At 46.8% G+C, this 15649-nt stretch overlaps 2 protein-coding genes across 4 annotated transcripts; one reads left to right on the plus strand and one right to left on the minus strand.

The window, feature by feature from the left end:
• Positions 1–3682: 3682 nt before the first annotated feature.
• On the plus strand, positions 3683–10061 carry KDM8 (lysine demethylase 8). Its single transcript, XM_065685001.1, has 7 exons — positions 3683–4184; positions 4317–4483; positions 5403–5535; positions 6403–6444; positions 7107–7256; positions 8232–8324; positions 8429–10061. Exons 1-7 carry the CDS (start codon positions 3705–3707, stop codon positions 8591–8593), a joined length of 1230 nt encoding a protein of 409 aa, XP_065541073.1. The 5' UTR covers positions 3683–3704; the 3' UTR covers positions 8594–10061.
• NSMCE1 (NSE1 homolog, SMC5-SMC6 complex component) lies at positions 9670–15544 on the minus strand. 3 transcript variants are annotated; one of them, XM_065685004.1, is made up of 8 exons: positions 15247–15544; positions 14648–14791; positions 13802–13923; positions 12825–12902; positions 11901–12047; positions 10792–10908; positions 10358–10478; positions 9670–9913 (listed from the first exon to the last, which is right to left on the minus strand). In XM_065685004.1, exons 2-8 carry the CDS (start codon positions 14763–14765, stop codon positions 9831–9833), a joined length of 786 nt encoding a protein of 261 aa, XP_065541076.1. In that variant the 5' UTR covers positions 14766–14791; positions 15247–15544; the 3' UTR covers positions 9670–9830. The 3 variants fall into 3 exon arrangements, with proteins under 3 accessions (XP_065541076.1, XP_065541074.1, XP_065541075.1); XM_065685002.1 differs by having other exon boundaries at positions 14648–14847; positions 15247–15333; XM_065685003.1 differs by lacking the exon at positions 12825–12902 and having other exon boundaries at positions 14648–14847; positions 15247–15333.
• Between the last annotated feature and the right edge of the window lie 105 nt (positions 15545–15649).

Here is a 15649-nt window from a genome sequence, read left to right on the forward strand (position 1 = left end):
ACATGCGATTTATAAAATACCCAGACAACCCTCAAAACGTTATAAAATGTTCGGAAAGTTCAGTGAAACTTCCATAGCTTCCCCTTGGTTTCTCACCTTTACAAAACAGGAAGGTCATGTACCAACAACATACAGTTTTCATTTGTTGTCAAATTTGTTTTTCTCCAAGAGTACCTGCAGTAACTGAGGAGCACGATGTAAACTCCTGCTTAGGAAACCATCACTGCCAGAAGTCCTGGTGGAAGGGAACACAAACGCTCAGGACAGGCTTGCCTGTCCTGGCAACTGCCAGAAGCCACCAGAGAGAGCTGTGTGGCTGCACACCACGGCTCATGCCAGCCGAGCACTGCAGAGATCCCAGGATAACACCAGGGTGCTCTCCGGATTGCTGGATGCCACACAGTGGTGGAGAACATTTCAGCTTTAATGAAAACGCCAAAGTCAACTCATCTGACACTGCTCTGTCCATCAGCAGAGCAAGTAATTTACACATCCCTACTCAGGTTTATGTATTTGGGGCATCTGTTTAGTTTTTATTACTTCTGGCCTTGGCTCCCACACTCCTTCACAGATCAAGTAACTGCTTTCCCTTGCTGCTAATTTCAACAGCTGGTTATTACTCTCCAGCCTCCTGCTACACTCACCTGGGGAAGAGTCATAAATAAATGTGTACAAGCAAGCAGATGCTGTCATTTCGCAAACTGATCCACCTAGTAAAAATCACCCTGCTCAGGACTGAAGTGCTGAATTACTGAGCATGTATCTTGAGATCATGTTCGTAAAATCCAAAACCAATTGACTTTGTTCATTAAATCAAATGAGTAAATGAGGAAAGAGTGTTACGAAAGAGAATTTACTACAAATAAATAATTATATTCTGAACAGACCCAACACCTGCTCTTCCCAATAAACACAAAGGCAAAGTCAGATACAAAGCACGGGGTTTGGTATTTGGTGTAACTGACCACTTTTACATCAGTGGCAGACAAGGTAACATCAAGTAACCATGGGACCTGGAATCTCTGACTGCAAACAGAAGAAACACAGATGGCTCATCAGGCTTTGTTAGCTGTGCTGTGTGCTCCTTATTGGGGGGTTAACTGGGTCATTTCTTTTCAGATGTCAGTGCTAGGAGAAAGTGAGTGTGTGCTCCACATTTAGAATCCACACACACTATAAAAGAGAACAAGCAGTGCTTTGCAGGCTATGCCACAGGAAGATGCAGGGAAGAAATGGTTTCCTCTGTGTTTGAGAAGGGCCATCTTCCTGCAAGGTTAGGCAGTTTGGCTTCCACAGCCTTTAAAGAATTTGCTTCTGATGAGGCCAGCCCACCTTTCAGTGGCAGTGGCCTAACCCGCAATCACTTCTGCAAGTTACACAGGTGACAATAATCTTTGTCAGCTGGCACCAGGAATTAAATTATCTCTTGCTGACTTAAAATGGGAACATCTAGCACTGAAGTGCTCTGCTTCCTTGGTCAGACAGCTCACAAAACCCCCATCTGCACTAGTTTACAGCCATTTCTACACTAGTACACATGTACTGCAGGGTCAATTACTCTGACAGCAAAACTTCCCAGTTCTGCTTCTGCAAATCTGTTGGGGTTTTCCCAATAAAGACAATTCCAACAAAATGATAACATAGAGCAGAATATTATGAGATTTTAGTGGATTTTCCTCCTAAACTAAAAGCCAGACTCACACACTACAAACAAGGCTTCACGTCTGAAAACCTGTCCTATTAGTTTAGCAGATACACAGCTCAGCCCTTTCAAGACTATTGATGCTATGTCAGCATTTAAATCATTGTACTAAAACGCGACTGACCAGAAATAACTAGAGAAACACTGAACCTCCCCGAATACCCAAACCCCAAAATCTACCCAATACTTCTTCACCTACACTAAAACTGATAAAGCTCATCATAAACTTAACACCCCACGATTGCGTCAGAGATGGTGTGTTCAGAACTTGGTGCTATTTAAAATACCAGAAAGAAAACCCAAACCCCCAAAATGTCTTTTTTTTTGGGGGGGGGGGGGGGGGGAGGGTGAATATTAGCATTTAAGCTAGGAAAACTACCATTAAGCAAGGATTGTATGAACAAACTTGAAGAGGAATAAAAGTTACTACAAGTGGCGATAAAAATTGGGCAGTCTATAAGCACAAGCCCAGACAAACAAATTACAAATACTGAACACAAGGTCTAACAAGAAGTTTTCCTTAACAGTTCAATACTTCCCCTACAGCAGCATAAATTAACATTTAGCAATCAAAGAGGAGAAAATTCTAAATGAAGGTGCTAAAATCACACAGTCACAGGACGAATTTAGGTGCCAAGAGAAAGGAGATGGAGGACAGACGGGCCAGCAGGATAAGCTGCTGAAGTGTGATGGAAGTCATTCAAACCAGACAGCAGAACTGGGGCAGAGGAGAGGCACGAGCAACAGCGACAGGACTCACAGCAACTCTTTCTTCAGAGGCACTAGTAGCCACTGAGCAGGGGGGACAGAGGAATGGGTGTCTCTCAGTACAAAAGGTGATGGGTTCAGCTTTTTTCTGCAAAAGTAAGATTTTGCATCAAGCCAGATTTCAGCCCCAGACAAGCAACACTATCTCATGAGTTACAAATTCCTTGTTTCTTGTTATGTTGCTTTAAATTTTGGTTTGTGATGTTAAGACTTTCCTCAGAGTTGCTGAATTTTAAGCAAAATAACATTTACAGTCCCATATGAAGTACTGAGAACATGTTCAGGACACATCATCGAAGCAAAGTGGGGCTGAAAGACGCTGTGTGAAGTGCACTACAAGCCTGAGGTGCATATTCCACACCGGAAGCACGACCTAAGTATAGATTAGAACCATGCAGCATCAACAACCCAAAGGACTCCGCCTCGCAGCAGTGCTCAGTCCTGACGCTTCCAGGCTCCTCTCAGGTTACTCAGCTCAGCACACAAGGTCCTAGACAGGCTTTCTTTCTAATACTTGAGAACAACATTAACTAGAGCATCTCCTCATCTTACAGTAGTCATCTACTTGTGAATAGCCATCCCACTTTCAGAACAGGGAGGCTTCCAAAGCGAAAACAGCTATCTTCCTCATCCCACGGCTGTTAAGATGCCAGGCACAGCAGAATTAAGACTTCATCGGATTTACGTGTTTCTCTTTAACACAAACGGCTGCACCAGTTATAGAGTTACTGAATTCCAACAGAGCCGCTGGACAAGAGCCCACACAGCACTACCTGGAGAGTTTTACTGACGCTCTACTGCCCGCAGAGCCCTGCGCTGCAGTTTCACGGAGTCTTTAACCCGAAAAACCAGCGACGCCTCCGAAAGGGAAGGCCCCTCTCGCCTCACCCCGCCGAGCCCGCTGCCGCTCCCCCCACGGCTGCGGGAGCAAGGCCGGTTACGTGAGGAGCCGGGCGGCGACTGCTCCGGACCAGACCTGACCTGAGGCAGTGAGCGGGTTTTTACCCCGGGAGAGGCCTCCCCTGCCGTCGCGGCGAGCCCGGCGGCAGCGCAGGCCCGCGGACCGGCGGCGCCAGCCGGGGCGCCCCTCCCCGGCGAGCAGAGCGGCACCGACCGCGCGCGGCCACCGGCCCCCGGGGCACCCCGGCGCGGGGCGGGGCCGGGGGCGTGGTCGAGCCGCAGGAGAGCGGCCCCGCCCCCGGGCCCGGCGCAGGCGCGGCAGGCGCGCGCTGCCATGGCGGCGGCCGGTGGCGGAGGCGGCGCGCTGTGGGCCGAGGTGCGCGCGCTGCTGCCCGGCACCGAGGAGGAGCTCACCCTGGCCCTCAGCGGAGAGGTGGACGCCTGCGTGCGGCCGCTGCTGCGGCGGGCCCGCGGGCTGCTGTACGGCGCGGGCGGGCGGCCCGGCGGGGAGGCGGCGGCGGCGCTGCTGCGCCTGGGCGACGTCCTGCGGGACTACTCGTGGGAGAAGCTGCAGGCGGGCCCGTGGCGGGCGGTGAGCAAGGCCTGGCGGCAGGTCTACAGCTACGGCTGCCTCTTCGGGGCGCTCGCCGAGGTCGCCGCGGGCCGCCCGCTGGCGCCCGCCGTCCGCCTCTGCGACATGGGGCTGCTGATGGGCGCCTCCGTCCTGGACAACGTCCTCGCGCGCCTCGTCCGCGTCCTGCAGCGGCACCTGCCCCGGGAGCAGCGGCGCGGCGCGGCCGCGCTGGCCGCTGAGGTACGGCCTGAGGGGCCCGGCCCCCCGCGCCGCCCCCCCCCCCCCCCTCCCCTCCCCTCCTCTCTGCCCGGGCCGGGCCGGGGCCCTGCGGGGCCGCCGCTCGCAGCCGCGGGACCCAACCCGGTGTTGCAGAGCGCCCGGGCCGAGCCCCGCCCCGCCCCTGCCGTGCGGCCGGAGGACGCGCTCCCGCGGCTGCGGTGCCCTTCGCTGGAGCACTTCCGGGACAACTACCTCGTCCCGCAGAAGCCCGTGGTGCTGGAGGGGGTCATGGACCACTGGCCGTGCATGCGGAAGTGGAGGTGAGGAGCCGGCGGCCGGGCCCCGTGCTGGCGAGCGCGGGCATCGTTCTGTGGCCGGCGTGGGCTGGGCGCAGCAGCGGGGCTCGGGGCAGCGGAGGTGCGGGTCGGTGTTGACGGCTCCTTCGTGAGGCGTTTGAGCGCTGGGTTCCGACACCGCCGCTCAGCAGCGAGCGGTAACTGCCGCGTGTGCCGTGCGGGCAACGAGCCAGCGCTTCCAGCACTGAGAATCGGGTGTTTGCGAGGTAAAGCCACGATTCCCCAGAAAAGGGGGAGCAACACTTCTGCTCAGTTCGGCAGTTGCTTTCATTCCACAGCCAAGGGTGAACTTGACGTTAACCAAACGCGCTTGTTTCACAGGGGGTTTGTTCTGTTTTCCACTGCTTAACTTCAGACACTTAAAAAGATGAATGTCTCTGTTTAGTGAATGTCGCTGTCAGTGGTGAGATGTATGCCACCTTCCAAAGCAACTCCCCCACCTTTAGCCAGGGTGGGTATTACTGCCACCTGCAAACAGAGTTTGGCCCTGATGGAGAGCTGATCTGGCACAATGATGAAAACGTAAAACGTGTTTAGCAAATGTGGCAGCAGGCGGGAGAAAGATAAGCCATCTCTAGGCAAGAGGGACTAACAGCTTACATCTCAGCTTGTAGGAAGCAATAGTTAACTGAGGTGAACAAGGTTTGGAAACAAAACAAGAAGGACATTGTGGCATAATGCACACACAAACCCGACTGCTTGTTTCCTCGCTGCTTCCATCTTTTCCTGGTGCCTTTTGTGTCTCATTGGTTGATTTTAGAGAGAAAAACCTCATGGTAGTAGAGCTTTATTACTTTAAAAGATTGATTTTGCTCGATTGCCTTGCATTCAAAATCAGTAAGAGCAGCAGAATAAAGGGGTAATGGAACTTTCTTTATTTCAGTGTGGACTATTTCTGTCAAGTCGCTGGGTGCCGCACAGTGCCTGTGGAATTGGGCACCCGATACACAGATGAGGAATGGTCTCAGAAGCTCATGACTGTTGGTGACTTCATCAGCCAGTATATTGTGAATGAGGTCAGTTACTCGCATTTTGGTTCGTACAGCAATGTGTTACTGGTACCAAATTTCTGCTTAGGTGAATTCGGGGGGGGGTGGGGTGGGATGTGCTATAACCACAACCCTGAATTAGAAGGTTTGATGTTTTCAAGGTCTGAACCTACTAATAGTCATTGTAACAATAGCTAGGTTTGATTTTTATATATAATGAAGTGTACAGCAGCTGGAATTTGATGAATAGATGAATACCTTCTGCAGCACAAACCCGAGTGGCGGAGTCTAAGGATAAGGGATACTCAGCCAGCAGTTTTGTTTCTCTTGGCTATTAAACTGCTTAGTGAGATGTAGGATCCAAATTCCTGTGCCACCAGTTGAAAGAATAAAGACTTGATTAGCAATTGAATGTCCCTTTACTTTCCCAGATGAGGATCCAAAGCCCTCATTTCCATTTCCAAGCCTTCTGACAGGGAGGACCATGTGCACATGGTCTGTGGTACAGCCTGGAATCCAGGATGCTTACAGACGAGAGGGTCTGTGTTCTGGCAGGGCCTGGCAGTAATGATGCAGAGCACTGTCACAGGACTGGCAGCAGAGCTGGTGGGCGCTGCAGGGTTGTAACGGGGCTGCTTTGGGCGAGCTCATGTGTTGGGGGTGGGGATACAGCTGCACTTGCCTTTTTGCCATAGCTGGAAGTTACTATTTCATAAGACCCCTTATTCTAGTTAACTGTTGAAACAATTGTAGTACTCTGAAACAGACATCAGAAATGGTGGTTTCCTGTAAGTAAATTCTGCTCACCTATAAGAAAATTAATTGACTGAGAATTCTTACCTGTGTGTCACTCTCTGTTTCTGTGTTTTTTTTGTTTCTCTGCTGTGATTTCAGAAGAGCATGGGATACCTTGCCCAGCACCAGCTCTTTGATCAGGTAAAACTGAGTGAATGTTTTTATCTTTCTGCAGTCCAGTGTTCCTTTTGTCATCTGTGAGGATGTCAACTCTGCTAGATGGAAGGGCATATGGAGAATTTACAGTATTTCTTATGTTTCTAGTCCCACAGTTTGAAGGAAGGGTTTGTTCCATTTGGCTGAAAGGCATGGGGAAAAAAAAAACCTCTTTCAGGGGTAAAGACATTCAGTCTTAGTGCTTTTCAGTACAATGCAGCATAAACATATAGGGTATCACCTGGAAAGCAGCATTTCCCTAAAGAATATGTAAATCAGGGAATAGGTTTGGACAAGAAACAGACTTCATTGGTGATATGTTCACCATATTCTGAAATGTCGTTCCCGTTAACCAGAGATCAGGTTGATGGGAGGTGTAAAAAGGGATCTCGCAGAGATTCTCTGAAGAATGAGAAACCCCTTTCTTTCTCCCACCTCTCCTTCCAACAGAATCTGCTTGCTAGGACAGAAGGTGGGAGGACATTTCCTGCAGGTTCCTAGCAGTTCAGCTACTTCTCTCCTGCCTTTGCTGGACAAGCAGGTCATTTATTTTCTTTGTGTCAAGCCTTGTTCCTCTGTTCAGTGAATGACATACCTTTATCAAGTCAGCAGAAACCCTTTTAATGTCTATTTCTTTATGGGAATAGATCCCAGAACTGAAAGAAGATATCAGTATCCCTGACTACTGCTGCCTGGGGGAAGGGGAGGAAGAGCACATCACCATCAACGCTTGGTTTGGTCCAGAAGGCACTATCTCACCTCTCCATCAGGATCCCCAGCAAAATTTTTTAGCCCAGGTCTGTACTGTGCTTACTCTGTACATGCCGTTAATGCTTTACCTAGGAAAAGTGCTCACAGTGTGCAAGTCCTAGAGACAAGGGCAGCAGACAGCTTGATGAACAATTGAAGGGTAGGGAATATGCAGATATTGTTTTGCTATTCTATTGCATTTGTTGCTACTGCAACTTAATCTTGTAGGCCACAAGTCCTCCTCATTGAGATAGATCATTACTTATCCTCATTTTGCAGACGATAATTGGGAATCACAAGAAGCAGCTTTTCCAAGGTCACACACAGATTTTGTAAGAGTTGGAAAGAACACAGATCCTGTCATAGTATACGAAGGAATTTGCTTTTCTATAACTGCAAGATTTTGGGGTGGATATAGGGGCATACTTTAACAACTTCAGGCTACCTGGTAAAATACTCATGCACGCATTGAGTCAGATGAAGTAGTATTTGCACCGTGACCTCATTGCTGCTCAGGGAGATGCTGTCTGTAGGCTTCAGAGTGACACAGGTACACACTGGAGCCCTGTGTGGTATACCTTTACGCAAGTTCAAAGATGTATTCCTGGTCCAGGCAGCAGACAGCTTCAGACCCTTGTGGGATTTGTGTTTACTAGAAGGAGTTTGCTGTTTCTTAAATGGCTTACACTTTGAAACATCTTGCAGGAGGATCATGATGTTGAATGCTTTCTACTTGTCTATTTGTGGGTTGAGGCTTAGTTCCTCTGTCCCAAACAGTTGCTTGCTAACCTGTGTTTTCACTTGTAACTGAAGCTTAACTCAGGCCTCCTAATGTGAGTTTTTACAGCTCCAATAGTCTGATTTAACTTTTTATTATAGCAGTGTCTGTTTATTGTGAACAAAGACAATGATGTTTCTTGTAATCAGGTCTATTTTACTGTGAAGTGCCAGCCTTGGCCACAGTTTGTAATGTAATGTGCAGGTTAATGACACATGGAAAATGTTTACTGTCATATACACAGGTATTTGGAAGGAAGTATATCCGCCTGTATTCACCACAAGATTCAGAAAACCTGTACCCACATGAAAGTCAAATTCTTCACAACACCAGTCAGGTAAATAGTTACCTGAAATTTTAATATCAGTAAAATGTTGTTTTATCAAATTGAGTTTGAGAAAAGAGATGCTACTGATGATGGATTGTTTTGGTTTTTCATAGGTTGATGTGGAAGACCCTGACTTAGTTAAGTTCCCCAATTTCAGAAAGGCTGCGTTTCAATCCTGTGTTCTGATGCCTGGACAGATTCTGTTTATTCCAGTTAAATATTGGCACTATGTACGATCGCTTGACGTCAGCTTCTCAGTCAGCTTCTGGTGGTCATAGCTCTGAAGCATGCAGAAAGTCTGTTAGCATTGCAACAGGAATTAAAAATTCTTCTTAAGTACAAGAAGGTTCTTCCCTATCCAGAAGTTAAGAGGTCGATTAAAAAACCCAACAAACTCATGCTTCAGCATGGTGAAAGAATCTGGATGGATAAAAGGGAAAGAAGATGCTGCACCCACTTTATTGTTGTGGGTTTTTCAAATATGAACGCTTCATAAAGAGCTTATGTTAGGTCATCATCATCTGTGTGTGTGTGTGTGTGTATCTGAAACAGCTCTATCTATGGCCGCTGCCAAGACTCTGCTTCTAACTGTATTTGGCACATCAGGTTAGTGTTATCTTCTACTTGGATTTAGTAACAAACCGGCAGTTACACAAGCAGGGTGTAAATCCCAGTGAGGGATGGTACTACCCAAAGGTAGCAAGATGCCAGTCTCCTATACAGAAAAAGTTACCAGTGTTAAGACCTAGGAACATAATTAATTGTGGCTAATCCACAGTTTAATTGTAGTTAAATAAACTGAAGCTTAATCATGCTTTGAATATCTGCCTTCTGCAAATATGCTGCCATTCCACACTGGTACCTGGCAAGATTTGATCCTTCTGTTTTTTTAAGTCACTATTAAAATAAAAAGCATCCTTGCATAAAACTGGACAGTGAAGTGCTAATACCAAAAGCTAATTTTAATTACAATTTTTTTTCCACCCTTCACATACAAAAGCTGCCATTGCCCCAGTTCTGTCTGGCTCCTGCCCAGTCATTTTGACTGTGGGAATATCCCCTCTTTTACTGAGCACAGCTGCTCACAACCTGTCCTTCTGTTTGATGAACTCTCCTGTGTCTCCAAAAGGAACAAAACCCAAGCAATAGTGCCCACTGAAAGCATTCAGACTCTACCCCTAGGTAAGATATTCAGTTGTCCACCTTACTGAGACACCACAAGTTCTGCATTGATTTTTCAGCTGCTTGAAGCCCTGTGGTGCTAGGAACGGGTTTCATTTTCAGTTGTGTCCCAGCCCAAGAGCATGGAGAACTACAAACACAGCAGCCTCCAAGAGAGCTGTGCAGGCATAACTGAAGGAGAACAGGAAAGTCAATGATATTTTTATTGTAAAATTCTTAAAAACTTGAGGAAAAACGAGTACACTGACCTCTGCATTGTTGCTTATGAATATAATACAAGCCTGACTGTTCTGCAGGAGTGGGGAAAAGAGATTTTACTAAAATCCAGTTTTCCTAGGATCGTCTCGTGCTGAGCGTGAAGCTCTTCTCTGTTCGCATTGTTTTCGGTGGTGACTGGGTGTCTGTGCGACTCACTCCTGTGAAGAAAACAGAAGGAAGGTCAATGACAGGCACATAAAAAAGGTTGATACTATATAACCTCCAGATTTCTAAAATGCTTTATACACTCCTGCGTTCCTGTTCAGTGTCCAGTTTCCCTGGCTAAATAAAGGAATTCCAAAGAGATTGTGGTGCTCTTGGAAGCTCAGTATTCCCAAAGGTTTTAGTGTGATGTGCTGTGTCCCCTGCTCTCCTGTTACAGTCAATGTGCACATTACCTGCTCGTGACCACAAGGCATAACCCTTGTGTTTTCAGGGCTCAGTGTCGCCCCGTATGGTTTTCTCTATGAAACATACAACGGAAGTCAGAAATAACTGGCAACCCTGCTGGAGCTGTCACTAAGACAAGGCAGTGCCCTGGATATCAGCCCCTTCTTGAGTATTATTATACTCATCTTTTGTTTTAAATAGGTTCTTGGTACCTGGGATGTCACAAGTCCAGAAATCATTACACTGTGGACAGCGAGGTTCAGTCTGAGCTCTAAAGTACTTTCTGATACAAGGTAAATGCATTCCAATTCCACAGGATTCACATACTTGGCTCTGAAATCAAAAGCATTGAAAAAGAGAATCTTTATAATCTGTGCTTCAGTTTAACCTTGTTAAAAGGGCAGCAGACACACTGGGGCATTCCAAAGTAGAGCTGGTGGATACTCAAAGCTACTAAATAATAAAGGAGGTATTTTCCTGGAAACTAGGAAATACTATTTCCCTTTATGGGCAAAATCTACTTGAAAGACAAATTATGCTGAGGTATTCGGATGCAATGAAGGAGACTTCTGGGATGGAAACACTAACATGGATACTCCCATGGTACCTCAGCAGATGCCCCCTGAAGTAAGAAAACAAATGTTACCTGGATGGCAAGGCTGTGACAGATGTTGCACTTCCTTGCCACATCTTGGTAGTTGCTGAGAATGTATTGTTCCATCTCGATTATGCAGCGAGTATGCAGAGTAAATTCTCCATTTCTCTAAGGAAACAAGTGGCAAGACGAGGACTTTCTTTTAATTCCTTTTGCCTTCTTGACTTTCCTGGTCACCTGCTAGCAAGCATTTGACATCCACTTTCTTCTGCCATCATGAAACTAACATGCTGACACTGATGCAATGCAAAGTCAAAATACTTTTGAGGTAGCAGAATTAATGTGTTTAGAGGATCAGAATAAAGATCTCACACCTTTTACAGAGATTTATCTAGTCCTAAGAAGGTATGTATTAGCGGGCATGCCGTCCTTAAAGACGTGCAGTTTTTGGACCTTCCATTTGCCCATTAGCAGAAACTCTGCTGGCTTTCAGCAAAATCTAGGCATTTGCTGCTTGAGGTATCTTTGAAAATCTCTGCTAAATCACTAACATAAGTAAACGTGTGGCAGCAGGCTAGAGGCTATGATGCAAGGAGTCCAGAAATAAAAGGACGGAGGTCTCACTTGTCCTGTCAAGCAACTGCAGTGTCCACGTGGTAAGCTCATCTTGGTTTCTCCCTCATGAAAATCAAAGGAGATTTAAAACTGTGCACATTTTTATGCCCATGCATTTCTGGTACAGGAGTTTTCAACATGTTTGGCCTCACAGAAAGGATATTATAAACTTAACAGTTACAATTGACGTTTACCTTAACCATAATGGCACTGATCACCCTGAAAAGCTTTCTTCAGGTCTTGTTCCAAGTTTAAGTAAGCCATGCTGTTGTGACCCAAGGAGGTCTCTATGCCACAGTGCAGGGCTGCACACACATATGCATCTAGCTCATGGGCAAGGAACTAGAGTCATGTCCTGTATAGACCTACCCAAGGACTTCTTGTCAATGTACTACCTTTTCTGCAACAAACACTGAAGCAGCAATAAGCACATGCCCCACAAAAACATTTTTGCTGTCATTCATTAAAGAAAGCTCCAGTTTCATCCATAAGAAAGTAATAGCTGCACCTATTAAAATACAGACACTTGAAGATACAGCAGTTACCTCAGAGAGCCACTTATCCTCCACAAAAACTTTCAGCACTTGTTCCACTTCCTTTTTCTTCATTTTCTTTGTCTTAAGTTGGTCAGCCAAGTTTAAAATATCTGTAGAAGGGGCAAAGCCATTTTCTGATAAAATGATTAGGTCCATCTACAGAAAGAAACATGTTCAACTATTAAAAACACCCATGCAATTAGACAGACACACCTTATAGTAATGTGCAGCTTTTTTAGCTTCCATACATAGGAGATACATTACAGTATATGGCTTGGGCCAGAACTGTAACACAAAGGCCAAAAGCTGAAACAGCTGTCAGTACTTTGACAGCTTTAATCCTTGCCAGGAAAACGTTTCCACAACTGTACAGTGCTGCCTAAATGAAGCTGCATTCAGGGACCTCGAGCATACTCGGCGGTAAGAGATCCACTTCCTTTTACTTGGTCTTGGTCAAGGTTCTTTTGAGGAAAACCCTCTCCCTACTCAAGTAAGTGTAAGTTTGCCCATGCAAACTTACACTTAGAGTCAAACTTAGAGTCAGCAGCACTGCTGAACTTACCTGGCATTTGTTACCAGTGTAGCAGTGTTACCAATCTGCAGAATCTCTTACTGCAAACATTTGCTTCTCATTATCACAGAGCAGCATATAGAGCCAGTAGGATTGTGTGCCATGATAATGCCATCACTGCAGTGCTGACAGGCCTGCAGAGGTGCTTCACAAGTTACGGGGGAGGGCAGGGAAATCTGTGGGTTCTGTCCATGCAGACTAGGCTTTGCAGGTGGCACAGCACAGGCAATGCACCTCTTGCCAGTTTGTACAGGAAACTTTGTGAGTGTGGAAAAAATCACTTCCATTTTCATGCATTTTAGGATGGTACCTCCAGAAATAATGCGATTTGCTACCTAATAACTGACAGTAACTGCACTTACTGTTTTTCTGAACAATTCTAATTCATTTTCGGTATAGTCAGATGCCATTTTAGTTATTTCAGTTTCTGCCAAATTCACCTACAAAAAAGAAAATAATACTACTTAAATTGCCATCAAAGTTGCCTTTGTATTTCTGCAGCATGAATTGTAAAAGATCCTCTGGGGTAAAGAATACATCAATTCACAGAAGTGTCATTTCTTTAAGTGGCATGAAATAGGCTGTTCCTTAAACATGGCACTCGGTGGTACTCGAGTCCTTTCTTCAGGACTGATCTTCCAGCCACATGTTCTCCACAGCTGTCTCTGCCGAGTCCAAGCTCTTAAAACAGCCCGACCTCCCACATATAGCTCTAATACAGGATATTAGTTCCATGTAGTAGAACACCAGGATACTGTGCTGGACAGTAGCAGTAACTGTGTTATAATAGCCATTCTTGTTTTGCCCTGAAGAACAGTTGCTGTTATTTCATATTCTTACTGCATATGCTACTGCTATTGATTATTAGCTCAAATAAATTGGCAAAATGACCCAGAAAGGTTGAAGCAGCAGCTCATGCTAGAATACCTCCTGTACAGTCTTTTGAAATTCCTATATGACCTTCCCTCTCTGACATGCACAATGCACAGCATTTAGGGAAACTTTTATAAGAAGTCATTCCTTAGGAACCCTTTTATGCTAGGTTGATTTTTGACTAAGAGACAAAACTATGTTGGGGGGCTCTCTGTGTTTTCTAGGTTAAAAATCAGTCTTGTGAAAGAAAGCCACTGTGAAAAAGAAATCTCACTTCAGCAGTGTTAATGCTAAATAAATGAGCACTGCTGCAGTCCTGCTGCCATGTTCCATTTCCATGCACCTCAGTTGTTGCCAGTTTATCCTCCCACTTCCCTCTTCTGCAAGTAGCTTCTACAGCAGCTGCCAGCATAACAGGAACAGCCCCACTTAAACCAGGTGATGGCAGCATCACGTATGTACTTACTAAAGCATAATGCGCTCTCCCGTCATCTTCTGACAGTCCCTTCCGGATCTGCATGAAAAAAGGCTGTAGATGCCTGTTGATGGTACTGATGAAATCAGCCAGTTTATCATGCGCATAGTAGACTGAAAATAAATAAGAAAGAGCACATAGACAAACAACCCAAACAGTTCCACATCAGACAGATCTTTGTGTGTTTTATCTGCTAAAACTTTAGTGTAACTTGGTAAGGAACTGAACTTATTCAAACAGGTCTGTCCTGTTTAGCAGATAGGTCATTTTCTTTTGCTGCTGACTACTGCCTTCAGAGAAGTTCAGCTCCCAGACATTCTGCCACGACTACCCTACTTCCAAAGCACTGGATTAAACTGTTTGTAAAGCCTGAATTTCTAATAACTCCCCCTGTAAAATGCAGTACCTTAAAAAAAAAAATACAATTGCTGCAAATTATTTTTTATGACAGAAATAAATTACTTCCTTCTGTAGGGCATAAAATGCAACTCAGCTAATGCTGTAATCAGATGTCCAACATGTTTTCAGAATGCAAGTCAGTGAGCTGTGCTGCAGTCATATATTCAGTGCATGCTAGATCTCAGGATGTGTAGCTTAAAACAATGCCTGCTGGAGTTACCTGCCTTACAGTAGTAATGGTTTAAAATCAGTAATTTGAACAGTATTTGGGTGTTTCCTTTTAAATGGCACTTTTTGTTCTTGAACATTCCTTATGAGAACACTCCCATCACTAAACCTTCTTTAGATGGCACATGCTTTTCAGAAATATAATTATTTGTAACCAGGAAAAAAACAGTTCTTCCATCTCCCCACTTTTTCCCCAGAAGAGAGACACACCATTATGGACTTCACAGCAGCGTTTGTGTAATTTTCTTGCCTCGGATCCTTCCATTATCCCATGAGACATCAGGACCTGCAGGAACCGTCGATGAGCATCAGTCATCTGAGTTGCCATCGCAATACTCCACCAGGCTCCGAATGCTGCAAGAGGCGTACACATTATCAGCGCACTTGTTCATGCAGATGGAGAACGCACACTGCAAGCACAGGGAGAATTCAATTAAGCTAACACTGCCTCAGGGCAGAAAGAAAATCGCCAGGTTGTCCTCAGAACACAGGCAGTGACTAACTCCAAGGTTTTAGAAGGATGCAAAAGATAAAGTGCAACTAATTTTAGCTACAGAAGAGACGAGCAGAGGCACTGTTCTCTCACACCCACACTGGACATGGCAGTGCTGTATCTGTAACCACCACCACCTCGCACGGTTTGTGTCGACGCTTCCGCTCACCACATACCCCGGCGACTTGTGCAATGAGGAGCGCGGCTTGCTCCGGACAGAAACCCCCCTCTAAACGTCCTGAACAACACCGGAACTAAACAAACGCATCTCCAGATATCCCTGACCGCGGCGGCCAAACCGCCGGCAACAGCTCACCAGAACGACAAAGCTTCCGGGCCCCCGCGAGGCCCAGGCCGAGGTCCCGCCCGGCACTGGGCAGCGTCGGCCGAGCGCGGGGAGCAGACGCGGGCGCTGCCCGGGCAGGGTGACAAAGCGCCCTGGCTCCTCCTCCAGAAGAGCGACCGACAGCCTCCGGCCCGGCCCGGCCCCGCTGCTCCGCCGCCCGCTCGGCCTCGGGCGCCGGCCCAATCCGCTGCGGAAGCCTCGAGCCGCCGCCCCCCGCGCTCGAGCCTGCGGCGATCGCTGCGCACGCCTGCGATCGACCCGCTCCGTGCGGGGGTGGCTCCGCCCCGTCCTGCGTTCAGCGCCGTGCGGCGGGGGAGGCGGTTCCGCCGCTCGGGATCGGGGCGGAGGACGCGGGCCTTGGGAGGGCGGCGCC

The sequence above is a fragment of the Lathamus discolor genome, chromosome 6, assembly GCF_037157495.1.
Source record: "Lathamus discolor isolate bLatDis1 chromosome 6, bLatDis1.hap1, whole genome shotgun sequence".
NCBI lineage: Eukaryota > Metazoa > Chordata > Aves > Psittaciformes > Psittacidae > Lathamus > Lathamus discolor.

Bases quoted from the DNA above. Each gene is read 5' to 3' on its own strand.
- KDM8 (XM_065685001.1), top strand. From the start codon at position 3,705: ATGGCGGCGGCCGGTGGCGGAGGCGGCGCGCTGTGGGCCGAGGTGCGC. The intron at 4,484-5,402 runs GTGAGGAGCCGG...TCTTTATTTCAG, and splicing joins CCGTGCATGCGGAAGTGGAG to TGTGGACTATTTCTGTCAAG. The intron at 6,445-7,106 runs GTAAAACTGAGT...TTATGGGAATAG, and splicing joins AGCACCAGCTCTTTGATCAG to ATCCCAGAACTGAAAGAAGA.
- NSMCE1 (XM_065685002.1), bottom strand. From the start codon at position 14,810: ATGTGTACGCCTCTTGCAGCATTCGGAGCCTGGTGGAGTATTGCGATG. The intron at 12,048-12,824 runs GTAAGTGCAGTT...TTCTTTCTGTAG, and splicing joins TAGAATTGTTCAGAAAAACA to ATGGACCTAATCATTTTATC. The intron at 9,914-10,357 runs GTACCAAGAACC...TTTTCTTCACAG, and splicing joins CTGGACTTGTGACATCCCAG to GAGTGAGTCGCACAGACACC.